Source organism: Coturnix japonica, chromosome 1 (genome assembly GCF_001577835.2).
Source record: "Coturnix japonica isolate 7356 chromosome 1, Coturnix japonica 2.1, whole genome shotgun sequence".
Lineage (NCBI taxonomy): Eukaryota > Metazoa > Chordata > Aves > Galliformes > Phasianidae > Coturnix > Coturnix japonica.
The window spans coordinates 41,504,989-41,525,529 of NC_029516.1; the positions used below are offsets into that span (position 1 = coordinate 41,504,989).

At 46.7% G+C, this 20,541-nt stretch overlaps 1 protein-coding gene across 2 annotated transcripts in view; it reads right to left on the bottom strand.

The window, feature by feature from the left end:
- Window positions 1-1,855: 1,855 nt before the first annotated feature.
- Window positions 1,856-20,541, bottom strand: part of NTN4 (netrin 4) — a 30,829-nt gene continuing 12,143 nt past the window's right edge. Inside the window, exons 3-10 of one of the 2 annotated variants that reach the window (XM_015858534.2) lie at window positions 19,999-20,271; window positions 12,953-13,079; window positions 12,573-12,761; window positions 8,542-8,758; window positions 7,775-7,887; window positions 6,826-6,894; window positions 5,883-6,053; window positions 1,856-3,301 (exon numbers count right to left, since the gene is read on the bottom strand). In XM_015858534.2, the coding sequence (XP_015714020.1) occupies window positions 3,165-3,301; window positions 5,883-6,053; window positions 6,826-6,894; window positions 7,775-7,887; window positions 8,542-8,758; window positions 12,573-12,761; window positions 12,953-13,079; window positions 19,999-20,271 (1,296 nt within the window). In that variant the 3' untranslated portion in view covers window positions 1,856-3,164. Of the gene's footprint in view, window positions 3,302-5,882; window positions 6,054-6,825; window positions 6,895-7,774; window positions 7,891-8,541; window positions 8,759-12,572; window positions 12,762-12,952; window positions 13,080-19,998; window positions 20,272-20,541 lie in introns of both variants that reach the window. The other variant, XM_015858525.2, reaches the window with a different exon arrangement.

The window sequence follows — 20,541 nt, forward strand, 5'->3', positions numbered from 1 at the left end:
TTGTCTTGCTTGGTGATGTCCATCTCATCTCTTATGGTCAAGCAGCACTGGCAGTGCTGCCCTCCTGCTGGCAGGGAGGAGCCCCATGAGCCAGTGGGAAAGCTCCCCAGAAAGGGAGAGAGCAGCACAGAAAGGCCCAGATAAAGGTTATAATTGTGACCACATGGAGGCCATACAAACACCCAAGGTCCAAGCACAAGTTGCACCTGATGTGAATGAAGGAGAGCCAGCTCCTAGAGCAGCAGAAATGGAGAACAGTTGTGTTTCTGTAACTGTACATCATAAGGTTATAATGTTTAACATCTACTGAACAAGGCAGGGAAGACGTATAAATTGGGCATAAGAAATACAGTGATGAAAGATCCTGTCCTCAGAAGTCATTGTCAGCCTTATGGATGCTTGATTCTAATCTCTCTCCTTTGTTCCAGCATCCCAGCATGTGTCTCAAGCCTGGGGCTGGACTGGATTTTACACCTTGGGGAGTTTCTTCTATGTCTGTATACTTCTCAGAATGTGCTCAGGTAGAGCCTGAGGATGTCCTGAGCTGCATGTCTTGGGCATGGCAAAGTGCATCACTGGGGCTTCAGCCTCTCAACCATGCTAACACTTTCAAAAAGGCAGCAAGTTTTCCATATACAGTGTATTTCCCAGCCTGTGAGCTTGCTGAGGCCTCACTGCCCTCCCTTGCAGCAAAAAACAGAGGCACTCGTAATGTTTCCATGATGAATTTGAGGAGAAAAAAGTGGTGATCCCTGGGCAGGGGCATGCTTTGTAAACACCGTCATCGAAAAATCAACACATGAGCCCAGAAGGATCAGGGACAGCTGATCTCCTCCCGCTGTACCAGAGGCAGTGCTCCTCTGGATGCTGGGGTAGCAGCCACCAGATATTTTTGATATTTATTCTCTACGCTGTGGATACTAAAGTCAATACAATAACTAAAAATAAAGGTTTAAGAAAACAACAACAACAACAGCACTGCAGCTATTTGTTCCAGAGCTGTTGTGTTTACCCATACCAACCTGACTTTCCATTTCTGCAGCCTGGTAGTACCAGATGTCCAGGCACGTTCAGCAGTATGGTCACTTCCCAAAAGACTCAGCCTGTCGGCACATCTATATTAAACACGCCTGGAATTTTCCACCGAGGCCAGAGGAGCACATTGCTCTGCAGTGAGTGATGACTGGTGGGGACTGGCCCCATGTATGTGTTACCAGCCCAGCCTAGAGCCTGTGTAACCCTGGCAGTGGTAGGAGGGGACATTGGTTCTGCCAGGACTTGGGCTGGGAGGTGATGAGGAGGTGGGAGCTGAGGGGATCTCAAGGTCTCCAGCAGCCCCATCGCTGAAGAAGCCTTTGCCTTCTCACTTGTCTTTTCTGATGCCTGATTTCACTTTGTGGTGCTCTTGTATGTACATCTGCTGCCACAATGTTCACTTTCCACAGCTTTTATTTTCCTTTACAGTTTTCATGTAGGCGGTGAGCCTGATTTCAGCTGTCCCTGACTTGCTGTTTATCTGTTACCGCTCTGCAGCTCAGCCACCAGGTTTGTATGGATGCAAGGATCTGGCCAGCTTCAAGAAAAGCAACTCCCCATTATTTGAGAAGAACCCCCCAAACGAATGGAGCTGGATTTCTGTGAGCCATCCCTGTGTCTTGGCCTTTTCTTATATGGTGAATACTACCTCCCCACAGCAGCTTCTCCTCACCCTTCGCATGCCTTTCAGAGCAGGCATGAAGACCACATTGCTGCAATGTTGAAATCATAATATATTTATTACATACATACATGAGATATAAAAACAAATTACCAAAATAGTATCCTTTTTTTTTTTTTTTTTTTTTTACTTTCTGGATTTTTTTTTTGGAGTCCACAGGACCTTGAAAGAAAAATACATATGTGAAGCATATTGGTAGACTTGTGGTTCTTATGATGTTGCATGTCTGCCTTTTCTTTCCTCTCATACTCAAGAGCAGAATATACTACGCAATGTGCTTCAAAGACGCCTTACAGAAAAGATACACTTTAGTGCTGAAAACTGCAGTAAACTGTGCTATATTCCATATGGGTGTTAATGTGGAAGTGTAGTGGCCATATATATATTGCAAACAATATCACAGAAGAAAACAAATGGAGCGTTCAGTTTTAAATACTAACATAAAAATAAAATAAACTCCAGGCCCATCGTGAATCACTGGGTGGGGATATGTGAATGGCAGTCCTTTCCATTCTTCAGATCCACTCCTCCTGTGGGCAGTTTCCTACGCTGGCAATTGTATTTTCATTCCAAAGTCTCTTCTTTTTGTACTGACTGCCAAGTCCTGCCCACGGAGCCCAAGTACTGGTCTGAAGTTGGGACTTCAGTGCAAATGCTTTCTATCCCTCAGACTGCACCCCGGGATGCTCTGAGTAGCCGTGCCAGGCTCACCCTTCCCTTTATGCCGTGCGTCTTCAGGAGTGCTTCTGTTTCAGGAAGGTTTTCCATGTGCCAACTTCAACCTCTTCTTTCCCAAACACAATCTGGCCTTCTGCACCGTGAAGTGGCAGGTAGTAAAGTGCTTTATACAATAAAATATTTACAGGAGGCTGGGTTTGTATTTTAACACTTCAAGGACCAAAAGCTCAGAGACACTGCGCCCCGCGGAGCCAGCTCTTCTCTGCAGCGGTGGCAGAGAACCGGCATCCACCACATGTGCATGAGGGCAGAGGAACTCACATCACCCAATAGGTCCACAGGCAGGGAGCTGAGCCCCCAAACCGCCCACAGCACGGTGAGGTGAAGAGCAACAGCACCCAGCTCTCAGCCACATGCTCCTGCTGCTCTGCAGCATCTTCTGGGAGCCCCTGGAAGTGACCCCAAATCCATCCCGCTGGCACTGGCAGCAGCTCATCACCTCTCACCTGGGGCCAAACCAAGGGCCACCCTTCCTTCTCTTCCCCTCAATGCAACAACACCTGGGCTTGGGGAGTGCCTTGCAAGGAAGCTACAGGCGAGTGAATGGGCATTGGCCAGGAAGGGTTAAATTAGACAGCGCCTACCAATCGTAATGCCTCGCTACACGCTTTGGCGCTCTTATGTTCCAGTTTTCATCCTCGAGGCCTTCTCTCTGTGAAGGCTCTTGCATTCTGTGCGTGAAGAAATGCCCCAGGGTGGCCGCATGTATCTAGTTGCAGTTTCTTTTTAAAATCTCCAGGACCTTTCTCCCAAGGGCTGACTTCCACTGGTGGACAAAGCTTTTCATGTTGACGATGAGCCTGCCCGTCCGGACATCCTCATGGCCTGCCACCAGGTACTCCAAGCCTGCAAACCAGCAAAGCGGTCAGGGTCTGTGTAGTGCTATGTTTGGGGGAAGGGTTATTAACACTACCTGAGTGCAACTTATGTAGTAGTGCTTTGGAACATGAGTATAAAGGGGGAAAATATGAGGGTACCAGGCATAATACTACCAGAATTATCACAGAAGCAGTTGAGATTTCGGATCATGGTGCCACAGCAGGAACTCTGCTCATGTATTCTTGGGTTTTTGTTTTGCTGCTCAGAATAAAGGGAGGCGGTGGCGAGGGGACAGTGTCCCCTAGTTAAAGGTTAAGTGTGTTTTTCTTTAATTCAATACAATTTGTTATCTGCTTCCATCTGAGCTTCTGGGCACACAGATCCTCTCTTCTGCCAAGTAAACACAGGAAATTTGCAATGGCAGGAGCAGCCTTTGCAAGGCCTTCATTTTGGTTGTGTCAATCCTGCTGCTGTAAACATCACTTTTTAAGGGCTCCTAAATCTCTCCCTCTTAAGAGAAAAATGTGGCCCACACTCTCAGAGGGAAAGCTATTATTGCTTCAGCTGCTGATTCCCTTTCTAGAGGAACATTCATCCCTCCAGATTTTCAGTCTGACTTTACAGAACTGAGAAGATAAAACAAAACACACAACAGAGATGCCACAACCCAGACTGGGGGCTGTGAGTTTTGTCTGCACTGCTAGCAAGGATTGCCCCTCTTGTGCATGTGTGAGGGCCAGCACTGAGGTTAGGAAGGGCTACTGCTTCCTGCAGATGGCCAAGACATCAAATCTCCCTCTGAGCTCCCCAAAGGCCACTCTGCTCCCTCATGGGACCCTCGGCACATTTATCATCTGGAAGCAGCCTGTGAGATCTGATAAATGTGTGGAGGTTCTATTTTTTGCTGGAACTTTTAAGAGCTTACCCTCCATTTGGTGTCACTTCAGCACCGTGAAATAGAGTAAAAATATGTTTTGCTTTCTTCTGCTTTTATCATTCAAGTCCTTTATGTTTTTAGGAGATGTGATTTCCATTACAGCTATATATCAAGTAATTACATTATGTCAGCTTGGCTTTCTATCCTGCTGTTGGTGGTTTATTCATCTGGAGGTCATAAACTCTTACCCTGAGAGAGGGCTAACTTTGCTCTTATGGTATTGCCAACTATCCAGAAATGAATATTTGGGATTGTTTTTTTCCCCCTTTGATGTGATTCATTCTTTAAGGTGCACTCAATTGATGTTTTCAAGTTTCCTCCCAGGACCAAGAGATTCCAAAAGCTGCACAGATGCTTTTGAATATGAAAGCTGAAATGATTTATACTGATGGGATTCCAACAACTACACCTCTGCTGCTCTGCTGACATCCAAGTGGCTATGACCTTAACGGGCTATGTGTTCTGCTCTCTTCTCTGCTGTGGAAACCAGGGAAGCTCCCCTGAAGCTTATGGTGTCACAGGGCTGGTAGTCAGGTGTGGGGCTGCCCTGTGCAACTGGTCTCTGACAGTTTCTGTGGCTTTCCTCCAGATTTGTGTTAAGGCAGCAGCCATATCTGGGCTTTGTTGAGTGCATTTGCTTTGCATAGGGAAAATTAAAATAGCAGTATCTATTTCATTACAGATTTGTGGTGTTTTACCACTATCCAAGGTCTTGCTGTGCTCAAACAGGGAAGTCCTGCCCAGTGCTGCTGATCCATCTGACCCTTGCACCTGAGGAGACCTCCTGACTGCAGATGTACAATCAGGGCAGATTGCCTTCAAAGCCAAATGCAGTCACTTTGGACATGAAAGAAGACAGCAAATACCTCATAAATGAATAACCGTACTGCATGACCCAGCCTAGTAGACAGTCCTTCCCCTCTGAAAGAATCTCCCAAAGATGCACATGTAGAATAAGTCTCAGCACAAGTCAGTGCTTCAATCAGTGATTTGCAGGTGAAGTGTGCACTTTACAGAAAGAAAATATTTTATCCAAATTAGTTGGTTTATCTTGGAGTTGTAAAGAAAGGTGTGTCAGCTGGATCTTAGTTTTGCTCTGTTGAAGAAAATCTGGAGTATGCATTTCCCTGTTCCTACTGGATACTGCATATACAGATTACACTTCATTTCAGTGAAAAACTGTAAAGCCAAAGCTTCCCTCACACTGCATAAGAGAAGCTCTTCTGAAAGTTGAAGATGTGAATTAATCACTTTGCAAGTTGCATCTTCCCTTATGATTAGATTCTATCTTCTGTACAATATCATGCCTAAGATTAGGATTAAATGTGCTTTTATGGATTCAAATTCACATTAGTTTTGAAAAGATACATCACATAATCATGGCACAATATGCATCTAACTCCCTGTGCGAATACAGCTATCCTAATAAAGCTGTAGTGCTGTTAATACACTTCATGAAGAGCAATTATGTTCAAAAGTCTACAGAATGAACCATATTTTTACCTACAAAATTCAATTGGATATTGCTGCTGGAACCCAAATGATGCAGATGCCAGTAATCTAATCAACACTGGGCTGTAGCTTAAACTCATTGGCATGAGGGGGTGAAAAGGTGAGGATGAAATCTGTGGGATTATGGAGGGGATGTACTTCCCAGGGAGTCAAACCTACCGGGATTGAGGATTGGACAGGTGCAGCCTCTGTTAGTCCAGGACTCAGGGTAGAGGGTCCTCTTACCCCGCAGAATCTTCAGCTTTGTAGACTTCAAGACTTTCTTGATCTTCACATTGACTTCTGCATGGGAGCCCTTGTCATGAGCTGACAAGATCTTTGTCTTTATCACTGGGAAGACACGAATTAAAAAACAGGAATGTATCAAGTCTGGATGAAACAGTGAGAACAATGATTTCATTACACCGGAGTTAGCCCCAACTTCTTGCTGGGGAGCACATCTGCAGGGGGAACAGCTGGGTCCCCATAGCTGTTCATAACGCATGTTATGAAGCACAGGGAAACCTTCCCTTCTACAGCACTTGTGATGAGCCACGTAATTCATCTGTCTCCCACTGAGCTGACACCTTGCATGTTGAGTGATGAAAGGGCAGCAAGCCTGAGTGCGCTTTAGATAAGATTTATGAACTTGGTTTTTTTGTGCTTTTTATTTCATTATTTCTTATCTTCTGCAAGATTAAACACAGTGACTATTGCAGCCAGAAAGCAAAGCAAAGCAAAATCAGATTTTTTCTAAGATCGCTAAGCCAAGGCTATATTTCAACAACTGGCGGCCCCTTGAACTTCCCTTTGTGGGCTGTTCCTCAGAGTGCCACATTATGGATTATCTCCCTGCTCATTTTCAGCTTTCATGCAGGATCAAACAGGTGCAGGAAACTTCTGGAAAGCTATGATGGGAGGGAGTGCTGCACAAAGCTGTCCTTGCACTGTAGCAGTACAGAGGAGGTGCTTTGCTAGAACAGACCTGAGAGGTCTTAGGAAACAAGATATCTCCGCTCATTCACTGAAATCCAACGTGCTACACCCACATAGACAATATACATCACCTCACTGCAACAGCTCAGCTTTGAGCTGTACACCTCCACCGCCTACCACAACTCACCGTAGGTATACTTCATCCCACAGAAGACCTTGGAGTTGCCCAAAACTTGCTCTTTACACTCGCATTTACCTGTGGGAAGAAAACAAAGCAAATGGATGTGGATTGTACTTCCCAGTGGGGATCTTTGCAGAGACCCTGGGGTTTGGGAGGGCAGAAATCGCTGCCACCATCCAGGAGAGCTACATGGACCTGGGTGGTGGGGGGGAAAAGGGCACGTTGGAAGTGTCTGCTGCCTCATGGTCTCAGCCTCCAAGATATAGGAGGGATTTGGCTGCATAACTGGAATCTGCTAGGGACTTTAATGTGCCCTGTTCTCAGATCTGGCCTGATCATAGCCTTAGTCCGAGGGCAATTATTCCTTGTTTACAATTTGAAGAGAAGGGAAACAAAGGCCTCAGGATGCAAATAACATGCATGTATTTTCCTGTGGTATTTTCCACACTGCAGTGTCCCAGGCACAGTTTTAGAAGGAAACGCTGCCGAGGTTCAAGCAAATTAATGACTTCCCTGGTCTTAGAACAAGGAATAACACGTTACACTTATTTACGTTTCAGATTAAGTTGATTAAGTTGTCCAGACAAATGATGGCGCTTTCCCCTCAGTTAACTCATTTAACCTATCCTCAAGATTTTTATCATGCTGCTTTCTGCAAACTCAGGAAATTACACCTGGCCTGCTTGTGTGCAGTGGTTCTGCAGGGGGATGTGGCTGTCGCCAGCCCATGCAGTGCTGTGGGGCCAGGCTGCTTCACTGCAGCTCCAGCACTGCCTTGTCCAGCCTAGCAGGGCTGGGGAGAAGGAATTCCCCAGTCGGACCTGCATCTGGGGGTACCAGACAAGTTCTCACTGAACCCTCAGCGCAGCTGATGCCAAAGTAAGATGCTGCATGCTAATGTAGGACACCTCAGTGGGAGGGATGTGGTGGGGAGCATGCGGGACTGTGGTCTTACCAGAGTGCCGCAGAGCTGAGAAGCCTTGCTCATCTTCCCAGCCCCAGGCAGGCTTGCTCTCGTTGAGCACTGGCTGGAAGGGCAGCACTTCTTGCTGCCAGCTCACATCCGCACTGCTGGGGGAAAGGAAGAGGGTCAGCCATCCATCCTCTTGCCGATGGCAGAAAGCACCTCATAACTCATTGCCCATCCTTGGAGAGTAGCTCTGCCACACGTCTCAATGTTAAACATACACAGCTGAAAGGGATGACTTCAGAAAATGAGCTGGTTGAGGGTTGCCAGAGTGAGTCACGAATCCATTTTTGGTTTAAAATGTGCAATAGGGATTTATCTGTTAAAAACATTATCCCTATGGTAAAAAAGCATCCAGTGAGATCTAGACAGTGAGGTGTCATTCACATGTGCTGCCTCTAGAAATCGAGTCAGAGCTCGACTGACCAGTGCAAACTGAGCTGTAATAGCAGCAACATTTAGCGCTGGTCTCTGGGCGCTCAAGTCTCCCTGAGGATCTTATTTTGCTCATGGAGAGGAAAAAAACTGTGAAGGGCATGGAAAACACCTGCTCCATTCACACCAGCACCAAGTGCCAGCAGTGCCACCATGTCAGTGTCTGGCACCCAAAAGAGCCACAGCATCAATGTTCCCTCCTCCCCCAATCCCTGACAGTACTGATTACTTGGCTGAACAGGTGCTGTCAGATGGCACATAAACCAGGCAGGAGCAATACCTGCCCTGGGGCTCAGGAGGCAGCTGGAGCCCCTGCTCACCTGCTGCTGTGGCAATCACCGGTGAGAGGGTGGCAGCTCCGGGCACAGTCACAAGGGCGGCAGCCTCCAGCACCGAAGCCCCAGTACCCGGGCAGGCAGTGGTCACAGCGTGGCCCTGCCACGCCAGGCTTGCAGGGGCAGTCACCGGTGCTGGGATCACAGAAGGTGCGAGGTCCCAGGGGGAGTGCGGCCGATCCCAGCGGGTGGCAGGCGCAGGCTGTGGGGACACCACAGGGTTAGTCATACAGCAACAATGACTTGCTGGCTAATTAGTGGTTAAAAACACCACTGCTGACAGATTATTTAATCAAAGGAGTGAAAAAAGCACTTCTTTTAGAGCCATCGTTTCCAAGTGTGAAAGTGAGTAACATCGCCAGTCATCAGCAGGCATTCATGAATCATTCAACTTCTGTGATCTGAATGATGAACAAAATAAAAACTAACACAAATATGTTTTACTTTGCAACTACAAAGGGAATAAAAGAGAAAAGCCATTATGTGTTCCAGAACCTCGCTTTCTCTTACAATACTGCTGTGCACACACTTAATTTTGTTCACTGATGTGCTCGTGGTTTCAGGGCTTTGACATATCTGTAGAGCAGTTTCCAAATCAGAAAGGATGAGTTAATATTGGCAGTCAGCTTAGAGAAGACGACGAATCCCAAATCTTTGCCAAAGTAGTCCCCAAATATTCCCCACCCTTTCCATTCCCAAACAAACATAATTATATAAAATTAAAAGATTAGACAGCCTCTCCACAAACTGCATAACTAGCTGCAGGCAGTGAACGCCGGTACCTTTAATAGCATAGTTTTCAGCGGCGCTCAGTGAGAGCTGCATACCTTTCTCCTGAAGCCTGTGAAGTGTTTTACACCTGACACATGTATCCAAGCGCTCCATTTTCCTCCTAGATGCAGAGAGTATTTATGGCATTCCTCAGCCCCTCCAGGGGAAATAGCAAGCACTTGACACTCCGTGCTCAGAGAGAGACTCGCTCCTATCTTGGTTTAGTTTCAGCTGAGTTTCACTCCTAGTCCTATCAGGACTGATGCTTTATACACATTACTTGATGCGTATAAAGTTGATTAGTTCTTACCTCTTTTTTTTTTTCTTTCCATAATGGAAAATTTAACAGTGATAGCAACACTTGTGGTGAGAAAAATATATTACATTTACAGAAGTTGATATAGAAAACACAGCAGTGAGCTCACATTGCAGGCAATGAAAAATGAGAACATAGCTGGTGCTATGCTTTAATTGGAGCTGCAGGGAGGTGTTGTAAGAATGGGCCATTTCCTGACCCACTGCCAGGCAGCCACCCACTGCACTGACTGATGGTGAATTTCAGCTTTTGGATCCTGCCTCCTGGAGCAGAGGACCAAGATGATGCTGATCGGAGATGCAGGCACAAGTCTCAGTGTGAGGTTTGGGGACAGCACAGAGCTCATGCACTGTGGCCACCCTGCCAGTAAGGGCTGGGACTAGGAGAAACTTGCCACAACTCCATCTGTTTGCTTTGCAGTATCATTTACATGGCAGCCAATCCCGCTCATTCAGTACTGATGTAAGGAGCCCAGGCAGATCAATGTAAATCAACCACATGTTGATTCAAATGCACTCATTGATCAGTTTCCTGAACTGGCTTAGAAAACAAAGCCCTTGACATACACTGACACAGCATTTCAGACTATTAAAGAAGTGTAGAAGCTTATCTGCAGCAGTACTTATTTGGTATGGTAGTAGCATCACACACAAAATTGCTTTGGGCACATCCTAAGTACACTGAAGTCGCTTCATCCCTGGACTCTAATTTTGCATTTTCTTTCTTCATCAAAAAATGGCACTTCTCCCCACTGCACCACATGGTTACATCTGATACGAGACCTCTGTTCCTGTGTGAAGGAACAACTGCCCATCCCCACAGTCCAACAGGGACTAAAAGGCAGTGAGACCAGCAGGGCTGCGTTTTGCCCTGCAGCTGCTGGCACAGATGTGGTTTCTGGAGCTGTTATCTAACCTTTGCGTATGACAAATATTTACCCTCAAAAACCTACAGTTTCAAAGCAAAAATCAACCTGCCAATTATCAAAGCTGGTTTATTATCCGCAATCATACTGTAGCTGAAGCTTCATGGGGGATGTAAAGAAAAGGACAGATAGGTATGACTAGGGGATAACAGTCATCAGATTGTTCTTTTAAACGGCAGAATGTATTCTATCTGGAGCACATTCACTCCTAGGCAAATATCATATACACTGTTCACCTACAGGAATCTTTAAAGAATCCTTCAAGATTATGGCTTAACAACTCTTCTATTTACTTTGACTTTGGTATTTTTACATTTTCATTGCTGCTCTGCAGTTGAGCAATAACAGTGCTCTGAGCCAGAAGCAAGCAGGCAATGCTGTGGCCTTCCTGAAAGAATAACTGGGCATCCCCAATGGTCCTCGTTATTGCAAACCATGGCACGGTCCTTGGAAGTGTTCCAGCTGAGGACTGTAATCAGTCTTACATAATTTAATTTAACAGTCATTAGCCATTCACTGTTCAGCTGGAGCTACAACAAATAGCCCTAACCTGCCGTGGGGGTCTGGAAAATGCTGTGCTGGGAGAAAAACCCATCTCTGCCCTACAGTGTGGCCAGGGCAGCCCTGAGGGGTGGGGTGTTCCTGGGCAGCACACTGGGTGTGTTGGGTTGGCTGCAGAGTGACCCTCATGGGTAGGGTCCAAATCAGCCAAAGGGAACTCAACAGGGAAACCATGAAGAGTCTTAGGGAGGAGAACATTCAGGAAGGGTTTCAAAGCCCAGAGAGAAATGGTTTCTGTGTTCACAGTACCAGTCTCTGCAGGGACAGCATTACAAACTCCCTGCATTTCCATGGGAGCAGTCTTGGCCAGGGAAAGTTGTCTCCCTGGAATGATTGAGTACTTTATACTGTGAAGTTTGTAAATACTGAAAAGAGTGCAGGAGGTCTAAGTGCAGGATTTAAATGTGTTTTTTACTAACAAGACTCTAAAACCAAAATTCTTTGCGTAAGTTCTGGCAATAATTACCAAGGGAAAGGATCTGATGTTTCAATTAAGGAGACATGAGACTTCACTGTCCACAAGCATGTAGAGACCTTAAAAAGCAATTAAACCCGCTGTCTAAAAACCCAACTTGTGTACATAGTACAGCAGTGAAATAATTATTTACACAACTAATTAAGATCTGTGGTCAGTTCTGCTTTTGTAAACAGACCAGGTCGGTAAAAAAGCCAGTTCAGCTGTAGCTGCTTCTCTTTGCACAGAGTGACTGATGGAGAAGGGAAAGCCCCCCGTGAGGAGCTGGGAGGGCTTGTAGTGCCTCAGGGATGAATCTCAGTGCAGGAGCAGGATGGAGGTGGCAATGTCTGGCCCCTGTAAGCAGATGCAAAACTGAACATTTGGCTTAGCCAGGTGCTGTGCAATGTCTCCATTGTGCTCTAAGGATTCTGTGTGCCCTACGGTGCATCACCACTGCCTACAGCATTCTCTGGAGCTATTCTGGAGTGCTGCTTTGGTTTGGGAAAGATGTAATTTTACATGTGGGCTGCCTTTGGTCTTGCCCCCCTGGTGTTATGCCTTCTGCAATGTCGCTTCACTTGTGCTCCTGCTTCTCCTTCCATACCCACCTGCTGCTGTGTAGGCAATGCACCCTGCTTCTGAGGTCATGGCAACGACTAAACAAGGAAGCATGCAAGCATGATTGGAAAGCTCTTGCTCTCCAAAAATAGCAGGAGAGTCAATGATTCATCTTTCTTCTGTTGTCCCCAACCTACAGGGATTCTTGGGACAGATTTGTCAACAGCATCTGCAGGATTCTGTCCTGCAAATCTCATCATTGCTTTTTGCAAACAGTGTAAATGAAGGAATTCAAATTGCATACTGCTGAGAGCTCCCCATCCCTTGCTGAAGCAAGACGACTGCTCCAAGCACACGCAGGAAGATCTCACCTTTGATGGCCTCCTACTTAGCAAAAGCCTTACATCAGTAAGAGGTTGCTGACTTACGTTTGCAAGCATCTGGGGCAGAGAAGGGCTTTCGCAGGTCTCGGTAGAAGCCCGGCTTGCAGCGCTGGCAGTGCTGCCCTTCTGTGTTGTGCTGACAGCTGTCACAGACACCACCACTGCGGTTGCCTGATGCCAGCCACGCATCCATGTCAAAGTGACAGGTGTCGGCATGCCCGTTACACTTGCAGGCTGGGACAAAGCCAAAGAGAACAGAAAGATTTGATAAAGCAGTGAAAGTCGTTTATAGAAAAGAGGCATAAACACGAACCACATTTTAGAATGGCAGATGTGACCTATGAACCAGTGACTCATTCAAATGCATGAGGATACTTCACGTTTTCATCCACCCCACAGAAAGGACATGTAAGCTGGTCACTTACACTGACACTCTCGGGGAGCTCCAGTTTTGCCATCAGCAGCCTGCCAAGGGCGGTCGTTGTAGAGCGGGGCACAGTGCTGGCAGTGAGGTCCCGCAGTGTTGTGCTTGCACATGCACTTCCCATGGACCTGGTGGGGAAAAGAGAGTGAGGGTCACCCACAGCACTGCCTGAGCACAAGGGATGCAGCATCAACCCAGTGCAAGGACATGGGCTGGGAGGAAGGCTAGCACCAGGCCTGCCTGTTGTCTAGTGCAGCCGAAGGTGGATATTCTGCAGTTATACCTTCAGTTAGATTAGTGTTCGTACATTATGTATGTCATTATATCATGTAATACCATCTTTTTTTCTTTTTCTTTGAGATCTACAGGGATCTTTAGTAGGGGGATTCCAGCCCCTGCAGGCACTTCCAGGAGACATTAAAAGAAGCCGAGGTCCAAAGCATCCTTGGGAAACACTGAAAAACCTTCCTTTTTTCTCCTTCCCAAACAGCACAACACCAATGTACCACTGCAGCAGCAGAGGTCACAACCTCAGCATCCATCTCCAACATCAACAAGCAGAAGAAAAAAGAAATTAGAACCTCAGGACACAGATACCTACTGTCCTAGGCAGACATTCTGCAGCACAAGGGAAGAACCGGAGATAGCACAAAGACCGTGAGGAACTGTGTCAGACATCTTTGTGACAGATAGGTAATTGAACAGCTAGAAAACACAGTCCAAGGGGGTAATTAGAGATGAAAAGCCAGTGTGGTGAGCTTGGTGCCAGCTGCCCTGTCAGCTGCTGGCATTAATCACGCTGCTGGCAAACGCAAAGAAAACAGGACGCAGCCAGAGGGCAAGAGCGGCCCTGCCGCCCCCAGACACAATGAAATGGAACTCTGGAGCAGCTGAGCACCTCCCAGCCCACTGGGCCCAGAGCAGAGGCAGAGGCTGGAGCACGGCCCAGCTGCAGCTTGGCACGCACAGCCCCAGCCCACAGCTCGCAGTGAGGATACTGTCGTCATGGCTCCTCAGAGGGGCTGGTGGCTTGACTCATCTGGGGGAGCATGGTGGATGGCTGCATCCCACAGTGACTGTGGTGGCTGCCTGTGCTGCTGGCTCTTTGGCAGTGCAGTTCTGCTGCCAGCTTGGGCTCGGTCAAGGAGCGTAAGTGCTGTGTGCAGGAGCCGGATGCATTGGGCAAATCATCAAACTCAGAGTGCTGTCCTGCTGTGGTCATGGGTATAACAGTTCCTGCTTCTGTTCACCTCAGAACCATTTTGCTCTGTGTGGTTTCACTCAGGGAACTTCAGCTGCAAGCCTCCCCATAAGCAGGTCCTATCAGCTGCATTCTGCCTTGCCGTTCAGCTGCCCCTTCTTTTGCCAGCTGAAGGGAAAGCCACAGCACAGGGGAAGCAACAACTGGGCTCATGTCCTGCTGCCACAATGTCTGATGCAGATTTTATAACAGTGCTCTTCCTAAATGCACAGGCTGACGCTGAGACCCACCATGAACTGCTCCTGTCAGAAACACGGACAGTAAATGCAAGAAGAGAGAACCTTAAGTGTGCAGTAAACAACTCCTGTGTGTTGCGTAGGTGCACACGCATGCAGACTACAAGTGCTCCTCACAGATGATGACTTTCTGTCTGTTTCCTTTTAATAAATAGATTTCAGGTACTGTCTCACAGGGGTCAGAAATAACCAGTGCAGGCAACACTTCAAAACTGGCCTTCAGAGTCCTTGAAAGAATTTTCATCAGCAATGCAAATAGGGAAATCTTTCAAAAACCTTTCAAGTGGTCCTTTCCTGCTTTATTAGAATGTCTGGACCACAGAGCGGGGACAAATACAACAGCACAGCAACCAGACGGTAAGAGCAACATGCAGATACAGATAGAATCTGACAGATTGCAGAAGTATCTGAGCTAAAGTGGCAAATGCTGAGATAACATTGCTTTCCGTGCTATTTCTGCCTCACCACAGATATTCGTTGCTCTGTGTGGCTTATCAAGTTGAGGTTCGCCTGTGTGCTCGAATGTGTGATAAAGTGCGGAAAGAATGAGAAGCAAACACAGAGAGAAACAAAACAAATTTGCAGATGGAATATTTCATTCTCAAAGCATGTCTCGTGGTTTCACATTTTCATTTTTGCGACCACTTCTAAACATTCCTCTTCAAACTCCCAGACTCCTCGTTCCTAAATATACATTTCTCTACAAAACTACTTGTATATCTTCTTTAGGGAGATGCCATACACGAAGTAATGTTACAGCCTGCTTTATACTCACTTCAAAAGTCTCTAGCTGCATGGAAATGGAAATCAGTTAAATCTGGGAGAGCCACTGAGGCACAGCAGGACATGATGCCCCCCCTTGCACTGATTGCTTGCAAGGTGCATTGCACACAGGGGAAGGAAACCAGTGCTAGAGACAAGCTTGAGGTAGTAGAGAAAAGCTTGAAAAGCAGCAGGAGAGCCACTCAGCGGGGTGCAGAGTAGGCTGGGGGCTCAGGGTGATGACCCAAGGAGGTGTGGAGGGGAGGGAAAAAGGCTCTCCGGTTTCTCTCTGCAACTGTTAATATATTTTTCCTATTCTTTTTTTCCCCAGAAATTTAACAAAAGTCAGACTAAGCACTTCAAAAACCTAGCCTGGGGCAGGATGTATTTCTTCTCTTTCAATAGCATTATAATGATTACTCCGCAAAACAGCTCTGCTTTAAAACCTCCTCTATCCTAGCTTTATCGCACTGAAGAAAATCCCTTTTTTTTTCTCTTACATAATTCCAGCATGACATAAAAGGTTTTTATGTGTTGAAAACAACAAAGGAGCTGAATACTAACAAGCCATTTCTTGTAACCCATGTGCAGACAAGAATTAGTTCAGTTTTCCAGAGATATTGTGACAGCTAAGAACAGGAGAAAGGAAAAGAGAGAACAGAAGAAAAAGAAATGTGGCAGCAGGTGAGGATGTGCTGGTCCAAGTGCTGGATGCCAGGCCAGGTGCCCTCTGTAGGCCCAGTCTGATGGGGAGCACTGGGGAACCAGAGCTGAGGTGGCAGCCTGGCAGAGTGGTACCAGTCTGGGTCATTTCTCTGGCATCTCAGCATCTTTCTGAATGCAGAATGGGACCCACATGGGCCGACTGTGGAAAGAGCACATTTTTCCTCCCTTTTCATTCACCTCAATTCACATTTAACTATAAGGCGTATCCATTTGGGGTCATCGTGGAGCATTGCTAAGTACACAAACACAATTCGCTGTGTGTCTCACTGCTTTAAGCATTCACATGGCTCTTGACTCAGTTAAGCAGAAAATCCTTTTCATACCATTTTTCATTTTGTCATGGGGTCTTTACTTCTCTGTTCATTTTCACACTGTTTCCCTTCTTAGTTTGACAGCCCAGTCGCCACGTCACTCGTTAGAGGGCACAATGCAAACAGTGTTACAAAAGTTGACTTCTGCAAGATAAACGAGTGGCTGATTTCTATATACAAAGACAGTTGCTAGGGCATGCTTCCTTCCATAGCCTTTTGTTGCTGAATTATTACCTTACAGCACTTCCTTTCAGACTGCAAATACATGGGCTTTTTGGTTGTATCTTACAAAGCGCTTTCCACCCTATTTATCCAAAATGTCACACAGAGTGAAAGAAATGCCATACTAAGGAAAAAACGCACTCAGTCACCTGTTATTAATTAATTTCTATTACAGGAACTCTCCCACTGTACTAAGAGTCCAACGCAAATGCACACTAAAACACTATCAATGTCCCAAAGACCTGATAGTCTAGACAGATGAGCTAAAAGCTGGAAGGGACAACTGCTTTTAATAGACTTGCTTGCTTGGAACTACTAAAATAGCATTTTTACTTTATTTTATTTTATTTTTTTCCGAACTTGGAAAACAGGCATGATATCAGCCTAAAGGAAAAGCACGTCATTCATACTGGTCGTTAACAATGGCTTTTAAACTGCGTTGCATTCAAGCCACAGTGCCAGTTTTAGAAACCATACCTACTGGCTGTTGTCTGCCCACAGGATGGTAATCCTCCCCAAAGTACCAGACAACCAAATTTATGCATGAGAAAATTCTCATATCCTATTTCGCTCTTGTGAAAGAATACGAAGTTTGTTGATCAGGGTGTGGGGGCTGTCTTTGTTTTCTATTCCTTGTACAATAGGCTTCTGTCAGTGGCTCTGGGGAAGACCTTCAGCGTCTTTTGATGTCAGTAGCACAATAACAATTTACAACAGCCACTGGGTTAGCCAGTTAGTGGGAAGGGGGAGGGATATTCCCGCTGCCCAGCTATGCAGAAGGGCTCTTGTACTCAGTATGCCAGCCTTAGCACATCCCCCCAACCCAGCTCATTCAGTACTGATGTAAGGAGCCCAGGGAGACCAACTGGCCAACCTGCATACATCGACCACATGTTGATTCAGATGTACTCATTGATCAGTTTCCTGAACTGGCTTGTCTGTTATGCTTACAAGATAAAGCCCAACTCCTAGAAAAATCCTTGACTTACACTGACATGACAATTTGGACTATAAAAGAAGCGTAGAAGCATATCTGCAGTAGTACTTATTTGGTAAGGTAGCAGTACCACACCAAATTGTTTTGGGTACATCTTAAGTATGTTGGAATCACTTAATCATAGAATAATAGAATTGATGAGGTTGGAAAAGACCTCTAATATCATCCAGTCCAAATTTCCCAATAAACCATGTCCCTCTACATATATAAACAAACCCTAATCCCCAGGTTCTAGTCTTCATCAAAGGTAGACACTGTGTTAAGTTGTTGAAATTGTCATTGTGGGAAAGAAAACAGGAGGAAGAACAAACTGAGACAGCTGAATTTGTTCTGGCTCTTTGTGCAAAGCAGGTGACAGGTGTGCACAACAGGACTGCACTAGTGGGAGTTTGGTGTACGTTAAAGAGTTAAGAACAGTGAATTATCAGTGCAACAATGAAATCAACAGTTGATGGTATCTCAGCTCACAGGGATAAAAGCAGGAAGCCCCAAGGACACAGCCTTCCAAGGCTGTTGACTCAGAGCGACGCCGCAACCACTTGGATGTTAGAAAGCCAGGGATTCTGTGAGCCAGGTGATCACCTGTCCTCACGTTGAGGCAGAACTGCAAAGCCTGGTGAGGTACCTCTGGGCTTCTTTTCCTCACTCTGGATTCCTGACTATGTCCAAGCTGACTTCCACTGTGGCCTTTGCTACTGTGGCAAGCAGGCCAACAGGATGCTTCAGCTGGTCAAGGGTCCTGGGTCAGTATTATCAATAAAGAAATGTTTAGATGTTATATTGAGGGACAGGGTTTAGTGGGAAATACTGGTGATAGGTGGACAGTTGGACTGGATAATCTTAGAGGCCTTTTCCAACCTTGGTGATTATACGATTCTATTCCATGATTTTATGATCTCATGGCCAGCCCAAACTTAGCCTCTGTTCAGCCATTCAGAACATTCTTCTCCAGAGCACAATGGCCCAGCCACTGAGAAAAAATTCATACGATGGGAGGAATCCTGTGGCAGAGGGCCAGGATGAGGTCCTGAACTGAGCAGGATGCGCTGGCCCCAAGCAATCAGAAATTGAGTTGTAGCAGCCACAGGTTCTGCAGTCTTTCTGCCCTGATCTGACAGTGCAGCAAGTGGCAATGGCTGAGGATATATCAGTAGGGGAAATGTTTCATCATGCTCAGACCCTCCAGCAGGGTCCTGCTGCAAACCATGCCAGGTTGCCCTTAGGCTGGCCCATCCTTCATAGGCCATGCGGATTCAGCTCTGAGGGTGAGCAGCCTTGTTACATAGACGTCACCTTTGGGACTCATGCCATGTTTATAAGCGATGTTTACTTTCCCACTCCCCCAGGGACTGGTGCAGAGGCTTGCTGCTATTTCTTGTTTTGTTTTTCAGCATGATTCTGGCATTGGCTCATTCCCACATCACCGCCTGCTACCTGTGCACTGAGTTTTCTATAGGCTGTAGCTCTACCGGAAGCATAATTGGCTTCAAGCTTTGCTATAGCTCTCAGCAGTGCTCTGGGTCACACTCGCATGCAATTGTATCACACAGAAACAATCCCAAGCAAACAGCTCCTTTCAAAGGCTTTCTCTCAGGGAACATCTGTGAGCAGCATTAGAGCAGCAGTACATGAAACAGGCTTATCAATCATACTGCTTCATGCTTGTGTATTTTCAAGATGTTGCAAGACTAGCTCTATTAGAAGGGAAACACAATGTCTGTTTCATGTTTTAGACCATAATTTAACTGAGAGTTCTTCGAAGAGCTGGATAGAAGCCAGACCTCCTTACCTCAAGTCATTGGCTTACATTTTTATGAACTTCCCACTTTTCACACTGTTCAGGGCACCATACTTACCCTCTTCAACTTTCCTTATGGCTCTCCTGCCAGCACAGTGTCTTCAGGGCCAGCCAGGAGGGGCAGAGAGGGCACAGTGCACTGTGGGCAGTGAGGTCAGAGCATCCTCCATCTGGCAGGGTGCGAACATGAGAGAGTGCTGGGCACTGAAACTCAGGGCAGTGGTTATGGCACTAAGCTTGCCAGAGTTCAAGAAGTGTCTGGAAAATGCACTCAGACATATGGTCTGATTTTTAGGAGGTCCTGTGCTGAGCCAGGAGTTGGACTCGATCTTTATGAGTGCCATCCAACTTAGGAGATTCTCTGACTCTGTGATCCTGTCACCTGTGGGTCTTTTTCACTCACAAGGGGTTTCAGCTCAGAATCCTTCAGATCTGAGTCAAAAGCAGAAAACAGGGGTTTTGTCTAGGGCAAGTATTGAGAGGTACAATGGAAAGCTTTGGTGTAAGAACTGGAGCCCTCCTGCCCCTTGGCTCATGGTCCAAATTAGTATCAAGAGGATGCTCCAGGAGCAGTAGGAATTGTGTGTTTCCTGCTCCTCTGGGGAAGTTCTTCTCCCTCTCTGTCATCAAAATGCGTTTTGTACTTCTTAGATATTGCTACTTAGGATATGTGGGTAGACGACAGTCAGAAATGTTAACATTTTAGGGAGACGTCACTAAGCTTGTGTACATACCACATGGAAAGCACCGGCTGCCCTGACAGGCCGGAACCCTCTGACGGGGACACAGTGGTCGGCATGGCCGTTGCAGAAGCAGCTGCCCTTCACAATGAAGTCGTAGACGGCGTAGTGTGGGGCCGGCGGGGCCGGTGGTTCCAGCAGGTGGCAGGGGCAGCTCTGCCACTCCAGCAGCCGCACACGTATGTTGGTCACCTTCAGCTGGGCCTGGGCCTCTGCACTGTACGGGTCCTCAGCGGCATACGGTGGCGAGAGGGCTCGGTATATCACCTGCAGAGGTGTGAGGAAGAACGGGGGGTGTTAGGAGTGTGGGGCCATCCCCAGGTGCATGCAATACCCCCATACTCTTTGGTGCACCAAATTTAGTCCCTACAGCATTGCTGGCCATTACACTGCTTTTGGCCATTAGCCACAGCTGACCTGCTCAAGGCAGACATCAGGTGGAGGAGTCCTCATCAGCTTCTCCTGCCACCACCCCTTATTTTTTAAGAAATGAAACTCAGATTTCCAAATGTTTGGCTCCCATCAGTCCCAGGCCAC